This window comes from Ictalurus furcatus, chromosome 15 (genome assembly GCF_023375685.1).
Source record: "Ictalurus furcatus strain D&B chromosome 15, Billie_1.0, whole genome shotgun sequence".
NCBI lineage: Eukaryota > Metazoa > Chordata > Actinopteri > Siluriformes > Ictaluridae > Ictalurus > Ictalurus furcatus.
Genome location: NC_071269.1, coordinates 3,699,198 through 3,715,461, shown reverse-complemented (window position 1 = coordinate 3,715,461; position 16,264 = coordinate 3,699,198). Strand labels below are relative to the sequence as shown.

Below are 16,264 nucleotides of genomic sequence, written 5' to 3'. Positions count from 1 at the left end.
GTGGGCCTGTGTAGTGAGGATTTCTTTCCGAAAGAGCGTAAATACTTCTCATGTGGGGAAGAGTTTGCCTAAAACGGAGCTTGTCTAAACGTTCTAAACTTAAGCTCGTTTTTCTTGCGTGACATCAGCTTAACTGAGGAGAAGTATTAAGTCCAGCGCTACTGTCTGACAGTGTGATGTAACCACAATGTGTCACACTGATATTCATGCTCTGGGCTGTAAATACACACAAATTTTTTTTTTTTTAAACCCAAAAAACTACAATTAATGGTATTTGAGGCCAACATTCAACACAGAAATATGACACAATTAATTCATTAATAAATAGCATCATCCTTTTAAAGTGCACGAAAAGGCTCCTTGTTTCACACCGAAGACATCACAGCATCTTAATTCAAGACACTGCTTATCTTGAGGACTGTATTTTTATGGATAAAAATGATAAACAATACTTATATTAAGATGCAAGCATAGTGGACGAGAGCTCGGTGAGCTTATTTTTCAAATCATGGACCCGTTTTCTTCGCAGGCGAGTGCACTGAATTTATTGAATACGAACATTATTTCAGTAATCAGACAAACCAACATAAATTAAAGGCGTGATAAAAATAGACTACTCCACATACACGTTATGATTTTATGACCTTGATTTTGTATCTAATGGCTTCAAATTATATGTCGGGGCATGATTTTAAAAATCAAGGCAAAATAATAGCACGTGCTGGATCAAGTGCTATTCTATAAGCTGCTGAATGATGAGGGTGGAAGCCATATTTAATGGCAAATTTGTTAAAATAGGACTATTCATGCATTTTGGCAATATATTAGACTCTTATTAGATATTGTCCCTTTGTTTTTTGTTACATCATATTACATTTGACGCTTGCGTTTCAGTCACATTTTGTTTTTTATCAGGTGTAAAGGCAAGCACTTGTGTTTAAAGGTAGTAGTCCAGATGCGATTGAAAACCCAAGTCTCAGATGCTTTCACAGTAGAAAAATTTGGCAATCTTGAAGGCCAGAAGATCGACTTGAGCGACTGTGTAACCTATCTCTGAACAAATCTGAGTACGGCCTTGTGTACGCACCGAACGCTCAAGGTGGAACTCCTGCCTTAATTCTGTATTCAGAAATGTCCATATGTTGAGTTGCTCTTAGGGGTTTAGTATCAGCCAGGTGGATGTACGACTCCAGCAGTTTGATGACAGCAGAATAAGCCGGGCGATCCTTAAAATTCCACATGCAGCAATATTTCATGAGGTCAAACCTGTAGGAGAAATGACGAGCTTTTTCAGCAACATCAAAATGGCCACAGTGAATTGCAGTTCTCTTGTTCCCTTGTACTACTGCTGTTTCTAGATGACTAGTAAAAGTACAGATTTATTAAATGGGAATGGCTGATGTAACAATATGTAAAGAGCGCTTGCACCACAGATTTGACTCACAGTGCCCCTCCACAGTTCGGAGGTCTTTTTAGCTTGTAATTCGCCAAAGTTTGGAGGAACATCTCCGATGGCTCCAGTTCAGGAAATGGAGGAGCACCTTATAGAAGAAACATGAAAACACTCAATGTGAAACTTTAGTAAATGACTGCTGAAATCTTCTTTTCTTGAGTAGGTTTAAATCTCTCAGCAAAAATATGTGTGGCAGCCTGAGAAACCCCTACACATTTTTAACATTGTGTACAAAAACAAAAGGTTTTCCTGAACTTTGATATATATAAAATATCTATCTATCTATCTATATATATATATATAGAGAGAGAGAGAGAGAGAGAGAGAGAGATAGATGTTGGTTTGCTCATATCTCCAACATGTTGTAGCATTTTAAACTCTGGTTCCCAAAAAGTAAAATAGAAGAAATTTGCATTTTAATCTTTTACTTTATTTACTCCAATGAAAGGTGCCAACACACTAATTGTTTCTAGAAGCAACTGCTATTTATAAAGAAGATATGGAATCCATGTCTTTCTTTACGTAGCTTACAGACTGACGTTTTTCGTGTTTAATAACAATATTTTTTAAATCATAATTTTTTAAATAATATATAAATTACTATATTTACAGTCCTTAATAATGTCATCATTTCTATATTATCTCGGATAGAATTTAAAAAAAAAATATATTATACTAAGCCGATGAGCTATAAAAAGTAAACACCCCGTCGACCTCCATTTGTCAGTAGTGACACTTTATCGAAGAATTATACATTTACAGTGTGAAGCGAGTTCTCACTTTGATTAACAGCATCATCGACATCACATCTCTGTTGTATCACCTGAAGTAAATATCCTTCGTGGTCTCGTCTCTCGACTGATCACTGTTCATGCTAACCTTCGCGGGTTAATAATCGCTGAATAATTCAATGTGTCCGCTGTGTAAGAGGTCTTCTGTGTTTTGATGATGATGATGATGATGACGTGGAAGCACCAGTAGCGTTGCAGACATTTTGACAGCCGGTATCTGATTACAAACTGAATTAGTTGAGAACTTGAGAACGTCAAAGCATTACATTTTCACCGCGTAAGGAAATCACACTCAACTAGCAAGGTTTTATATAGCATCATAATCTTTGCAGGCAGACAGTTGTGGCAAGATTAGAAAAAAAATAAATACAATTTTCTATGTCATTTTGGTGAAATATTTTGAGATTTTCTTAAAGTTGAAAGCTCAGAGTGGGAAGATAAAAAAAAAGCTTTGGTCGATATTTCGATTATTCATCATTTTTGGCGACATCTGATGGTTTTTCTCAGACTGACACACTTATTATATAATCCATATACACTATATGGCCAAAAGTATGTGGACACTTGACCACCATTTGTAAGCCTTCCCCAAACAATTGCCACAAAGTTGGAAAAAAACCACAGTTGTCTAGAATGTCTTTGTGTGCTGTAGCATTAGTTTCACTTCACTGGAACTAAGAGACCCAAACCTGTTCCAGCATGACGATGCCCCTGTGCACAAAGTGAGCTCCATGAAGACATGGTTTGCCAAGGTTGGACTGGAGGAACTCAAGTGTCCTGCCCAGAGCCCTGAATACCCAATCCCACTGAACACCTTTGAATACACTGAATTGGGTGTTTATAAAAGCAGGCCAGGTGTCCACAAACTTTCGGCCTTATACTTGAAGTGCAGAATAGCAGAAAATGAAGATCAATTGGAGTACCTTACCTAAAGTTATCAACTCATAGAGAAGGACTCCAAAGGACCACCTGAGACATTCAATTAGAAAATGTCATACAGATTTATATTGCAGAAAAGGATTAGACACTCTGATATAAAGCAGAATCTAAAATAAATGGGAAGCGTCTAAAGGTCATAATCAAGTGAAAATTACATAATTAATTAAAACTCCAAAGATATTCATAGTAAGACCTTACATAAGGCACAGTGTGAACATAATACTCGGTTTTCCATTTTCCGGTGGAGTAAAATATATAAAATAATAAACCATAGTCAGAACACGCGAGTATCCAGCGATGGAATCCTTAAACAGAGAAAGCATGTTGCAAGACTTACACATCACTCCTGGCTGTAACAGGGAGTCCGAGTAGTCTCTCTGGTGCCTGCCACTTCAGAGGCACTCCGGCTGTATCCGTCTCTGTCTGCCTCGACTCGAAAGCCGGGGCCAATCCGGACACTTTCACCAGGAGCCCGGAGCCAATCAGCATGCTGCGTGCTGCGACGTTCCCATGCACGAGCCTGTGCTCTGACAGCAGGTAGTCCTGAGGCACGAAAACCACCGTGACCTACAGTGTTTATCACATTGTACTTATAAAGCACAACTTGTGTATGTTTACATCCTTGCAATACACTTACCAGACCGGTAGCCGCTTGTTTGGCTACTAAATACACAGATCTCTCTGAAAAAGACTGTTCTTGATGCCACGTCCCATGACTACTACCCTGTGTATCGGAAATCAATACGTTTTTCATTTATAAAATATCCTTTTTTTAAAATTATTTTTTTACTCTGTGATTCTTACCTCCCGAAGGCTCCACAAGAAGTGCAGCAGATTTCCAGGAGTGCTCGTCTCGAAAACCAAGTACATGGGAGAGAGTCGTGTCTGGCAGTACAGCATTCGCACCAGATTGTCGTGTTTGCAAACTGCTGAGTAGAACATGGCCAACTCCATAAACACTTTAGCCTCGTGACTGTTTGAACTTCCTGAAACAGACGCATGAATGTCAACGCGATGTTCAGGAGATCTGCAAACTATTCCAACCACAACTGCTAACTTACTTAATCTGACGTAGTGTGTGCACTGTATTTAATGTCTTTTGTATTAATTGTCAGGTGAAGAACTTCAGTTAACGCTCACATCAAAAATCAGAATGAGGAAAATCTTTGTGACTTTAACCGTGGCATGGTTGTTGGTATCAAATGGGCTGGTTTGAGTATTTCAGAAACTGCTGCTGTTCTGGGATTTTCTCACACACACACACGCAGTATAATGTTGTGCATCCTTCCAGTGACCAACCACAAAGTGGCAGTAAACATCCAACGTCACTGAGATTCAACACAGGTCTGGACTCTATGACAATGCTGCTCGATCCACTACACCAAACTGACGCCATGCTAAGTGGCTAATATTGTACTACTTCATCTGCACTTGTATATTGTACAAAATACTTTGGCACAAAATAACAACGGATCCGGAGCCTATCCCGGGAACGCTAGGTGTGAGGCTGGAATACACCCCTGGATGGGACTCCAATCCATTGCAGGGCAGCACACCCAGATGGTGCATCTCAATCGGCTCCGTAGCTCGTGAGTCACTATATCGTGTAAGGACCCTGGCTTATATTGTGTGCCCTGCGATGGATTGGCACCCTGTCCAGGGTGTACCCCGCCTTGTGCCCGATGCTCCCTGGGATAGGTTCCAGGTTTCCCCGTGACCCTGAAAAGGATAAAGCGGTATAGAAGATGGATGGATGGATGGATGGACCCTGCCTTATTACACACTGGGACATTGACGACTCAATTTCTGGCAAATTACTTTCTTAAAATCATTAAACACTTAAAAGTCATTGGACTCAAACAAACCATATATAGAATGTCAAATAAAGTTATAAATCACTAATGTAAGTAATCATTTGAGAGCCACAACAATAACAAGTGACACCATTCTTTTTTTCAAGCCGAGAGACTTCCAAGAATATGATGTCATTTCCAGTAAGGGAATGTAGAAAGCATCGATGCCACGTTGATTTTGCGGTGCATTGTGGAATATTTTAGGAAGCGAATGTTCCGGTGCACTGGAAAGATCTTGCGAATGCGACTTCCCTTAAAATGGCCGACTTCCTGCTCAGTGCCATGACTACTGAACTAGGGAGCTGGTTGAGACTCACCCATATTCACACCCATGTTCACACCTAGGGGAAATTTATGTTGCGTTCGTATTGCCTTGTAAATCATAATTACATAATTTCCCACATTGGCACGTTGGACTTGCTAAGTGAAAAACAAAACAAAAGAAAGAGTGTCTTTTGTTTGCATTGTCAGAGCACGTAAAGCTCATAAAAAGCCATTTCAAGTGCACTTTTACAGTTACAGGCCCGTGTGGCTACATTACTATAATGCTGTTCTATTATGCAACAGCGGACAATAGCATGTAGCGTTATTAACAAGCTAGCCAGTTGACAACAGCAAGTAGTTCTAGCAAAAAGCTAACCAGCTACCATTCGTGATAACTCTAATGTTGATGATTATCTTCTCAAAACAGTGATTAGTATGGTCGCTGTTATAGATTTAATCATGTACTGTGCCTGTATATGAACTGATCTAAATCCAGTACTGCTATAAACTCACTTCAAAGTAAAGAAGGGACAATTTAGTATTTACAGTGTGTGCAGCCATGTTGATTTGACATCACTCCATAAACAGGAAGGAACTGGTAGTTGCGAAGACTACTCCATATTGGCATTTTGAATTTTACATTTATTCGTTTAGCAGATGCTTTTATCCAAAGCGACTTACAAATGAGAAAATACAAGCAAAGCGATATCAAGCAGAGAACAACACAAGTAGTGCTACCGTAAAAGATCCATTAATTGAGCTCCAGAAGTAGCAAAGTGCGCTGAGTAGAGGTGTAAGTGCAATTTTTTTTTATTTTTTAATGGGTTGGTTACGTGCACATGGAAGAGGTGGGTCTTTAGCTGTTTTTTGAAGATGGTGAAAGATTCTGTGGTCTGGATTGAGGTATGAGTTGGTGAGGTGTTCACGGAAGAAGTGGGTCTTTAGCTGTTTTTTGAAGATGGTGAGGGATTCTGCGGTCCGGATTGAGGTTGGAAGTTCATTCCACCACTGAGGAACAGTTAGTTTGAAGGTTCTGGAAAGGGACCTTGAGCCACGCTGAGTAGGTACTACTAAGCGTCGGTCGTTGATTGATCGCAGATTGCGTGAGGGAACGTAAGCCTTCAGGAGAGAGTTGAGGTAGGAGGGTACTGTTCCAGACAAGGTCTTGTACGTGAGCATCAAGGCCTTGCATTTGATACGGGCGGCTACAGGAAGCCAGTGGAGGGAGATGAAGAGGGGTGTGACATGGGTTCTCTTGGGCTGGTTGAAGACGAGGCGCGCTGCAGTGTTCTGGATCATCTGAAGGGGGTTGATGGAGCTGGCTGGGAGGCCCGAGAGTAGTGAGTTGCAGTAGTCCAGTTTTGAGATAACAAGAGCCTGGACTAGTATCTGTGTAGCCTGTTCGGTGAGGTAGGGTCTGATTTTCTTGATGTTGTACAGGATGAACCTACAGGACCGTGCAGTTGTTGAGTTGTGGTCTGTAAAGGTCATGCTGTCATCAAGACACATTTTCGGTGTTTTTTTACTGGTGGTAGGTGGGGAATTACAAGCTGCAACTTCGCCTCGAATTGTGGAATTGACGTGGAGTCATCACTTCACTGAACGGTACGTTTGAAAGCTGAGAACTCGCAGGAATCCCACACAAACACGCGAAAAACACGGGAAACTTCGCACAGACCCAAGACCAGGATCGAACCATGGACCTCGGAGGTGTGAGGAAATAACACTACTCCCTGTACCATCATACCACCTAGGCCTTTTTTATTTTTTTGGCAAATAAAAACATTTTCTTGTATGCAATTATATTACTCCATATACCTTTGAACATTTTAATTATCACAGCGCTGGCAGCTCCATCTCGTTTTAGCTGGCCCTTGCAGGTAGCCCCGAACCGGCCATTTTTCAGGAACTCCACCTCGTCCAGGATGCAGTGGGCGGGCATTTCCCATGAGCTCAGAGCATTGTGTCCAGGCAGAAGACCTGCAGATACAGTCATAAAGCACTGAAGACTCTCATACAGAGCTGGAGGATTGTAAAAAAGTAGCAGCGCAGCACGACATGTGTGTTTATAATCTTAATCATGGGGTATGTGGGATATTTGATCAAGAGAGGTTAGGAAAGCTATATGAAGCGATCGGTTTTAGCTGTTCGTTGTTTATCTTACATAAGCATACATCTAACAATGATGACACGTTTTACTTCTTACCATTTTGATCAAAAGACACTGCTGAAGACCCCAGAACTGACGATTTCTTTTTTAAGAAGCTCCATATTATCCGAGATATGATGATCAGTGTGCTAAGAGCCAGGAGACTGGGAATGATGATGAGTGCTAATTGACCTGCACACACACACACACACTTTTTTTTTATTTATGCAAAATAATATTTAATGAATACTCAAATAATTAAATGTGCATAAACTTGCGTCTAGTTTTTGGAATGTTGTTAGAATTACAACCCCAGTTCCAAAAATGTTGGGACGCTGTGTGAAATGTAAATAAATATAAATAAAAACACAACGCAATCATTTGCAAATCTCATAAACCCATGTGTTACTCACAATGGAACATAGAAAACATATCAAATGTTTAAACTGAGTAAATGTCTGTTTCTGTTTCTTTTCTATTTTTCTGAGAAAGCTGTTGTGACTGTATAAGTAAAGCGCTATAGTCCAACAACAATGTAATATTTACAGTAAATGTCAACTATACTATTTTTGGTTATTTCTTAGAGCTTTTTATTCCTGAACTTTTCACTCACACAATACATTATTAAAATGATTAATATTAAAACTGGCATTTCATTAAAAAAAATAAAAGTAGTTATTAATTTAAATGCCTACTTGTTTTGGGGTTATTGAGGTTTGGATTAAATCCATTCACTTTAACTAACCAGTCAAATGAGTTAATAACTGTAAGAACTCAGTAATAAATAAAATATCTTTGTGATTTATACCACTGTAACTAAAAAAAAAAAAGTGAGACTATGCTTCATAGACGCTATTTTGAGAGTCGTGTCTGTAAAACTATATTGCATTTGTTTCATGAATGTTATTGAAATATACACAGATCATCTTCCCAAGTAACTCTTGATTTTAATGTAGTGATCTTAACAAATATTACGTAATGTAGTGACCATGGTTACCACATTCAAGGCTGGAGACGTTGCATGTAACCTGCACATCCATTGGTGGTTTATCTTACGCATCTCTCATGACTGCCATGATGAAAAACACAAGGCATTGCAAGTTAAAACCAGAAACTGGGGTGTGTGTGTGTGTGTGTGTGTGTGTGTGTGTGTGTGTGTGTGTGTGTGCGTATATTCACACACACACACGTACACACACACACGTACACATACAGTGGTGCTTGAAAGTTTGAATTTTCTATATAGCTGCATAAATATGACCTAAAACATTATCAGCTGTCCTAAAAGAGAACCCAATTAAACAAATGAGACAAAAAATATTATACTTGGTCATTTATTTATTGAGGAAAATGATCCAATATTACATATCTGTGAGTGGCAAAAGTATGTGAGCCTCTTGGATGTAGCAGTTAATTTGAAGGTGAAATTAGAGTCAGTTGTTTTCAATCAAGAGCATGACACAAAAGAGCGAGTGAGAGCCATGTTTTAATTAAAGAACAGGGATCTATCAAAATCTGATCTTAACAATACACGTTTCTGGAAGTGTATCATGGCATGAACAAAGAACAAAGGACATGAGGACCTCTGAAAAAGAGTTGTTGATGCTTAATCAGGCTGAAAAATGTTACAAAACCATCTCTAAATAGTTTAGACTCCACCAATTCACAGTCAGACAGATTGTGTACAAATGGAGGAAATCCAAGACCACTGTTACCCTCTTCAAGAGTGGAGACCAACAAAGATCACTCCAAGAGCAAGACGTGTAATAGTCCGCAGGTCACAAAGGAACCAGGGTAACTTCTAAGCAACTAAAGGCCTCTCTCACGTTGGCTAATGTTAATGTTCAGCATCAGGAAAACACTGAACAACAATGGTGTGCACGTCAGGGTTCAAGAAGATAGCCACTGCTCTCCAAAAAGAACAATGCTGTGTATCTGCAGTTTGCTAAAGATCACATGGACAAGGCAGAAAGCTAATGGAAAAATGTTTTATGGATTGATGAGACCAAAATAGAACTTTTTGGTTTAAATGAGAATCATTATATTTGGCAAAAGGAAAACACTGCATTCCAGCATAAGAATATTATCCCATCTTTGAAACATGGTGGTGGTAGTATCATGGTTTGGGTTTGTTTTGCTGCATCTGGGCCAGGACGACTTACCATTATTGATGGAGCAATGAATTCTGAATTATACCAGTGAATTGTAGTAGGAAAATGTCAGGACATCTGTCCGTGATCTGATCTCAATCTGAAGAGAAAGTGAGTCATGCAGCAAAACAATGACCCTAAGCACACAAGTCATTCTACCAAAGAATGGTTAAAGAAGAATAAAGTTAATGTTTTGGAATGGTCTGGACCTTAATCCAGTAGAACTGTTGTGGAAGGACCTGAAGCAAGCAGTTCATGTGAGGAAACCCACCAACTTCCCAGAGTTGAATCTGTTCTGTACTGAGGAACGGGCTAAAATTCCTCCAAGCCGATGTGCAGGACTGATCAACAGTTACCGCAAACGTTTACTGCAATTATTGCTGAACAAGGGGCTCACACCAGATACTGAAAGCAAAGGTTCACATACTTTTGCCTCTCACAGATATGTAACATTGGATTATTTTCCTCAATAATTAAGTGACAAAGTAAAAAAAATTCTCATTTGTTTAATTGGGTTCTTTTTATGCACTTTTACGAAAATCTGATGATGTTTTATGTCACATTTATGCAGAAATATAGAAAATTCTATAGGTTCACAAACTTTCAAGCACCACTGTATATATTAATATAAAGACACTGTGTAGCATGTTAAAGTGTAGTGTGAGAGTGCAAATGCTCTCCATAACACCCTAATCGAATCACATATAACAGAATAAGATTCCTACCTTGCTCATATCCTTGGCTTTGAAAGGAAAGCCGTCCTTCATTTTCACAAGTCGACAAGTTACCAAATAAAACACGTGTCCCTGACGGAGTGGAATTCTGGATTTGATTTTGACATTGAGAGCAATGACCATGAAGGGGTACGAATTTTTATCTCCGTTAATAATTACCTAAAGAACACTAGAGCAGCAGGACTGATATATAAACCTGGAGCTGTGTGTTTAAGCGAAGTCTATCCACGTCACATTCATGTCAAACTGAACTAAATGGAAAGTGACATTGTGTGACACTATGTGGTGATTTGGCCTTTTTGATAATGGTGAGAACCTTGTCTTGGTTACAGTCTTCGAGTTGCAATACTGCTTTTACTGTCTCTGACATTTATGGTCTTTACCAAGGTTCCAGATTTAAAGAATACATTCCATGTCCCTGGATGAGTTCTGGTTTTAATAAGATGGAAAATAATACAAACTGTGTGATAGTTACAGCAGGAGTTCGTTGTCTGTAAATAAAGCACCCGAAGCAGGAACTACAGTCCAGGGACTAAAACTGACAGACTTCTGAGTGGCGCAACAAAACTTCTGAGTGGGAAACCAAATTGTAGGGGGATTGCAAGCTCGAATCCTGAGGATGCCATGGCTGGGAGCTAAGGGTGCAAAATGGGCTGTTCTCTCTCCCCTATCACAGTCACACCAGTCACAGTCATCAACAGTCACAGCCAATTGTGGGTACGTATGTGGAAGAGGGCAGATAGCGATTTCCTCTGATTGTGGGTACGTATGTGGAAGAGGGCAGATAGCGCTTTCCTCCAAATGTGGAAGAGTGCTTTCCTCCAAGTGTGTGATGCTGCATGAGCAGCAGGCAGCACTTGTTAGCCTTCAGTGGCTGTTAGGATTGATCTTCGGGTTACGATGTTAGGAAAAGAGAGGGAAAACGTACACAAGATGACGGTGCCTATAGAGGCTCACTTGAACTGGACAATTGAACATTTAAAAAAATGATCAAAATCACCTCAGTTTTTTTTTTTTTTTTTTTCAAACCATTCGGTGTAAACTCTAGAGACTGCTCTGTGTGAAAATCCCAGGAGATCAGCAGTTTATTAAACACTCAGACCAGCCCTTCTGCTACCAACATCCATGCCACAGAGATCATACTTTTTTTTCATTCTGATGTTTGATATGAACATTACCTGAAGCTCTTGAGATGTATCTGCATGGTTTTTATTTTATTTTTTTGCATTACACTGCTGCCACATGATTGGCTGATTAGATAACTGCATGAATGTGCAGGTGTATAGGTGTTCCTAATAATAAAGTGGATGGTGAGTACTTATATCTATGAGCCATCCTGTCAACCATCCAAGGTTCCAGTAGGTAACAAATTTCACTTGAGATTAAGTATTTGAAAGACTGTTAAAATGGCAGTGGGAATTATCATGAGTGACAATTATCGTTATCATCATCTTTCTACTGGAGATGTGAATATACTGTATCTTTAAAAACAATTCACTTTAGAGTAAAGCTTACACTATATGCACCTTTCTAGGTAAAATATGCACATACTAATAGGTACGAAAGGTGTACCCTTGAGGTCTTGAGAGACATTGTATGGTACAGTTCAGAGTTCATTTTCTGAGCCCGTGGAACGCTCCTTCTATTTAGCAGCAGATGGCACTGTTCCACAACACCTTGAAAGAAAATTTTTCATTTCTGTTTATATTTACATGGTCAACAATCAGTGTTATTCAGTCACCTAGCAGTGGTTTTAATGTTATGGCTGATGGGTGTAATTCAACTTACAGCAACTTAATCTCCAGAGTTTCACATGTTCTCCCAGGTGAGCGGTATATACGGGGTTTTATATGAACCACCAGGCACTTGGGTGGGCGGGGGGAGGGGTTGGCAGCTGCCATTTGTTAGTTTTAGGTCAAATGTAGACACTAGGAAAGTATATATATATATCTCCTAGGAAAGAATGTTTGCCCAGAACTATAATTTACAATAACAAGGTAAAATAGGTGATGTATTAAAGGTTGTTCTTTTATATTAATTCAGTCCACTCTAACAATTTTGTAGCTGATAAAAAGTTTCAGTAACTAGACAAAAGTTGTTCTCGCAAATTACCTCCTATCCTATGTACTCCTTTAATATGATGTCGTTTTTGGAAATATTAAAGTTCTCCGGTTTCCTCCGAAAACATTACAATAAGTGGTATGGCTACTCGGATCCCAGGTGTGAATGTGTGTGGACTGGCATGCCACTTAGGGGGCTTATTACAATCCTGACCAGGAAAAATGGTTACAGAATAAGAATACATAATGAATACTGAAGAATAAACTCTTTCCTTCACTGAAACTGCATTCTAATGTGCTTAACAATGACGATTAATATAACAATTACAAATATATATATATATTTCAATAACATATTTATGTCATATCTGACATATTTAAAGTGTCAGATACAGCATTTACCTGTATTTTTCAAGTGACCTTGTTGGGTAGGTGTCGTATGCAGTGGCGACGCTAGGGGGTGCTGCTGCTACACTTGGAATATGTTTTGTTCCTCAGAACATTAGGTAGGCAATACTGCCACTCAGTTGACTGTTATATCTTGTCCTGTCTAAAAAAAACATTCAGCTTTATCAATAGTTTAATTGCAGCGAGGATAAAGTTCAACACAGACCACAGTGCACGTGAACAGCAAGTGGAGCTGAACTTCCGGTACTAATAAACATTGATGGTAATGTAAATCACATCATTATGGCATAATTATAACCAACTAAATAATATAATTTCAGTCTGCTTTATGGATTGATTTATTTATCAAAATTGTATTCCTTCAGCGTGTTAAAAAAATTACATATGATATTGTTTTGAATTAATTAAATACTGGAATACTTTAAAGGTCTAGCCACCTAATTGCTGGTTAAATCTTTTTTTTTTAACGACAGAATGATGGCTTGAATCACACTTCCATGCACTCAGTATGAACAACTTTGAAACTCAATTTAGAAAACGAGCTTCTCTGCCTCATTAATCCCAAGTTAAATCATTTCCACAGTACAACGTGTTCCTAATAAAGTGGCCGCGGAATGTATACAGAATACACGCCTGAGATTTACACGGAACGAAATTCCAGCTCGAGGAACAGGTGGGAAACCGGTAGGCCACCCAGCCACACGGTCTTCACGTCATCCGTTCACAACCCGTCATTAAAGAGTTAACGCGTTGTTATGGCGTCTTCATTGTTTGCAGAGGTGGAAAGCCCCGCCCACTCGATTATAACCACGCCCCTAAATGTCTCCTCCTCTCTCGCTATTGGCCGCGCTGAACGTCACTCACGCATAACTCCTCTGCTGTAAAGAGTGGCGAAGCCGAGCACAAGCAACAAACTTCTCGCGCACTTCTTCGCACTTTCACAGTCGTGCTCGTGAGATTGAAGCGGTTCAGGGTTAGAGCGGGTGCGCGTTTATGCCGCGCGAGAGGGCGTTTCACGAGGGATTCCATTTCAGTGAAGAGGGGGGGGAGGAAGAAAGAAAAAAAAAGAAAAGAAAAAAAAACTGCTGGTCGGTGGTTGGCGGTGAAGCTGGTCAGGCGGGTATTCCACGAACGCGTTTCTAGGAGCCAGGTATGTCCCGGTGTACCGGGAACTCTCGCGCTGAGCGCACTAACACAGGTGTGTTCTGATTGAAACATTCGTACAGGAACCGGGAGCACACTGGGATTTGTGTGGGTTGTAGTGCTGTTCTCATTCACATAGTGTTTATTTATATCAGGAGGATTTATGCATTCTTTTTAGTTTGTTGTTGTTTTTAAAACGCATTGAATTGTCTTTACTGTACTGAAACAGCGATGTAGAGCGCGCGCTTCGGCTCGAGTTTGCTTGGGTGTAAAAGCGGTTTACGTGTGAAAACACCGCACTAACTAGGATCCCGAGCGCCGTCCCTCCCTGCTTCTTTACTTTATTTATTTCTTAACTTCCAGCAGCGTCGACGGTCAAACTTTTGCTTTATTTATTTATTTATTTATTTTTAACCGGATAAGCAATGGAAATCGCGAGCTCGAGCGCCGCACCACAGCCGGCACGCGCGTGCTGAGCTCGAGCACATCCTGGAGGACCAACAGAGACTGGCGCGCGGGACGAGGAATTGTCTTTACTAAAAACAAAATAATAATAAAAAGAAACCCCGAGTATGTCTAAGACGCTGAAGAAGAAGAAGCACTGGTCCAATAAAGTGCAGGAGTACGCGGTGTCCTGGGGCGGCGGAGAGCTGAGCTCCGTGCTGGAGATCCGCGGCGGCGCCGAGCACGGAGAGTTTCCGTACATGAGCCACGGATCGTCGTTGTCTTCTTCGGCGGCGCTGCGGTGGCACGCGGGCAGAGCGCCGAGTCCTGGAGACGTGCTCCTCGAGGTGAACGGCACGCCCGTGAGCGGCCTCACACACCGCGACACACTCGCCGTCATCCGCCACTTCCGGGAGCCCGTACGCCTCAAGACCGTCAAACCGGGTAAGTGATAACACTGATACTTTTTTTGTGTGTGTGCGCGCGCGCGCGCTCGCGTCTCCACTCATACAGGTGGCGTTGAACACGACTCAGTAGGCCTGCAGAGCCGGCGGAATTGTGATTGAATTCATTAATCATGGCGTCCGAAATGAAGGCCATTACTCACGTCTAGTGTTTTGACACCACAGAACGTCCCAGCACTCCGTTAATGAAGAGTTTGCAGCTCATTGCCTTCAAGATGATTGCAATCAAAACATTGATTTGTTTTGGAGTGCTGCATCACGAGCAGAGCAAAAAGGCCAGGCTGCTCTTCAGCCGTCACCAGAAAGGTTAGGTTTGTCTGATGAGTCGTCATGCTTGTCAAAATATCTCACATCTGGACAAGTGGTAACCTGGTAACACACACAGAGGTGTCTGATCTGATACTGACCTTAAATCCTGGTGTTGGTCCTGAATCAGATTGGACACTTATTTATTTATTTATTTATTTATTTATTTATTTATTTATTTATTTTCTCTCTCACTCTGATCTGATGTGGTATGAGCTGTGAAAGTCGTCTTGCACCCTGGATGGTGTGTACACTTGCACGTCTAGGTGCTCCAGGCTTACCTGCATGATTTTTGGACAGTCAGAGGATAAAAGCGAGATCATCCGTTACAGTGAGAAGATGGTCTGTTGTTTTTTTGCACAACTTGGCCACCTGAAGCGGGTAATAGGAGTGGCATAAGAGTGTGAGCTTAGTCTGCTGAATGGAGACAATTAGCTTGCAGAAAGGTTCTGCAAACAGCAGCCAACATCTATGCCTTTAGGATGTTGACGGATCAGAGGTGTGTGTGTGTGTGTGTGTGTGTGTGTGTGTGTGTGTGTGTGTGTGTGTGTGTGCAGCCTTATGTATATGCAAGCATGCTTTTTTGTTTATGTTCCTACCTGGAAGTACGCACATGTGTATGTGTGTCAGGAGGAGCATGAGGTCATACACCTGTCTGTGTGTGTGTGTGTGTGTGTGTGTGTGTGTGTGTGTGTGTGGGCCTGGCAGTGTGTAAACAGAACGTTTCTGTGATTAGAAGATTGGGTTAGAGTTTGAGCTTTTACATGTCATCCATTCAGCTTAGCATTTCGTAAACTCTGTAAGCTTGTAGAGCTGTCAGCTTGTTTTCTGTAATCCTCATTAATCACACACACACACACACACACACACACACACACACACACACACTGTCTGTATCACAATCATTCCTCTTTCTCTACTCAAACCTAAAGCCTTTCACGGCCCGTAGGAGCGCCACGGCATCTATTCAGTATGTGCTCGAGAACTTCAAGTACACTTGGTGCTATTGACTGCGAGCGAGTGGAGTGCGGTCTGAGCACATGGCAAACAGTGATTGAAATGCAGCTCACGTCTGATTCACTAAATACACTTCCAGCTTCTGTCGA

General features: G+C 40.8%; 2 protein-coding genes across 3 annotated transcripts in view; one reads left to right on the top strand and one right to left on the bottom strand.

Moving 5' to 3' along the window:
- Positions 1-529: 529 nt before the first annotated feature.
- On the bottom strand, positions 530-10,448 carry si:ch73-206d17.1 (tyrosine-protein kinase STYK1). Of its 2 annotated transcripts, none has more exons than XM_053643121.1 (10): positions 10,325-10,448; positions 8,447-8,518; positions 7,507-7,641; positions 7,119-7,280; positions 3,988-4,169; positions 3,821-3,907; positions 3,521-3,750; positions 3,173-3,213; positions 1,445-1,541; positions 530-1,266 (listed from the first exon to the last, which is right to left on the bottom strand). In XM_053643121.1, exons 2-10 carry the CDS (start codon positions 8,487-8,489, stop codon positions 1,095-1,097), a joined length of 1,149 nt encoding a protein of 382 aa, XP_053499096.1. In that variant the 5' UTR covers positions 8,490-8,518; positions 10,325-10,448; the 3' UTR covers positions 530-1,094. The 2 variants fall into 2 exon arrangements, with proteins under 2 accessions (XP_053499096.1, XP_053499095.1); XM_053643120.1 differs by having other exon boundaries at positions 3,521-3,726; positions 8,425-8,518; positions 10,325-10,412.
- A 2,422-nt stretch (positions 10,449-12,870) lies between these two features.
- Positions 12,871-16,264, top strand: part of magi3a (membrane associated guanylate kinase, WW and PDZ domain containing 3a) — a 163,680-nt gene continuing 160,286 nt past the window's right edge. Inside the window, exons 1-2 of the mRNA XM_053643170.1 lie at positions 12,871-13,951; positions 14,308-14,832. Coding sequence (XP_053499145.1) covers positions 14,517-14,832 — 316 coding nt within the window. The 5' untranslated portion in view covers positions 12,871-13,951; positions 14,308-14,516. The remainder of the gene's footprint in view (positions 13,952-14,307; positions 14,833-16,264) is intronic.

Coding starts and splice junctions, on each gene's coding strand:
- si:ch73-206d17.1 (XM_053643120.1), bottom strand. CDS start 8,509: ATGCGTAAGATAAACCACCAATGGATGTGCAGGTTACATGCAACGTCT. Junction 1,542..3,172: donor CTATGAGTTGATAACTTTAG/GTAAGGTACTCC, acceptor TTCTTCTATAAG/GTGCTCCTCCATTTCCTGAA. Junction 1,267..1,444: donor CCGAACTGTGGAGGGGCACT/GTGAGTCAAATC, acceptor TTTCTCCTACAG/GTTTGACCTCATGAAATATT.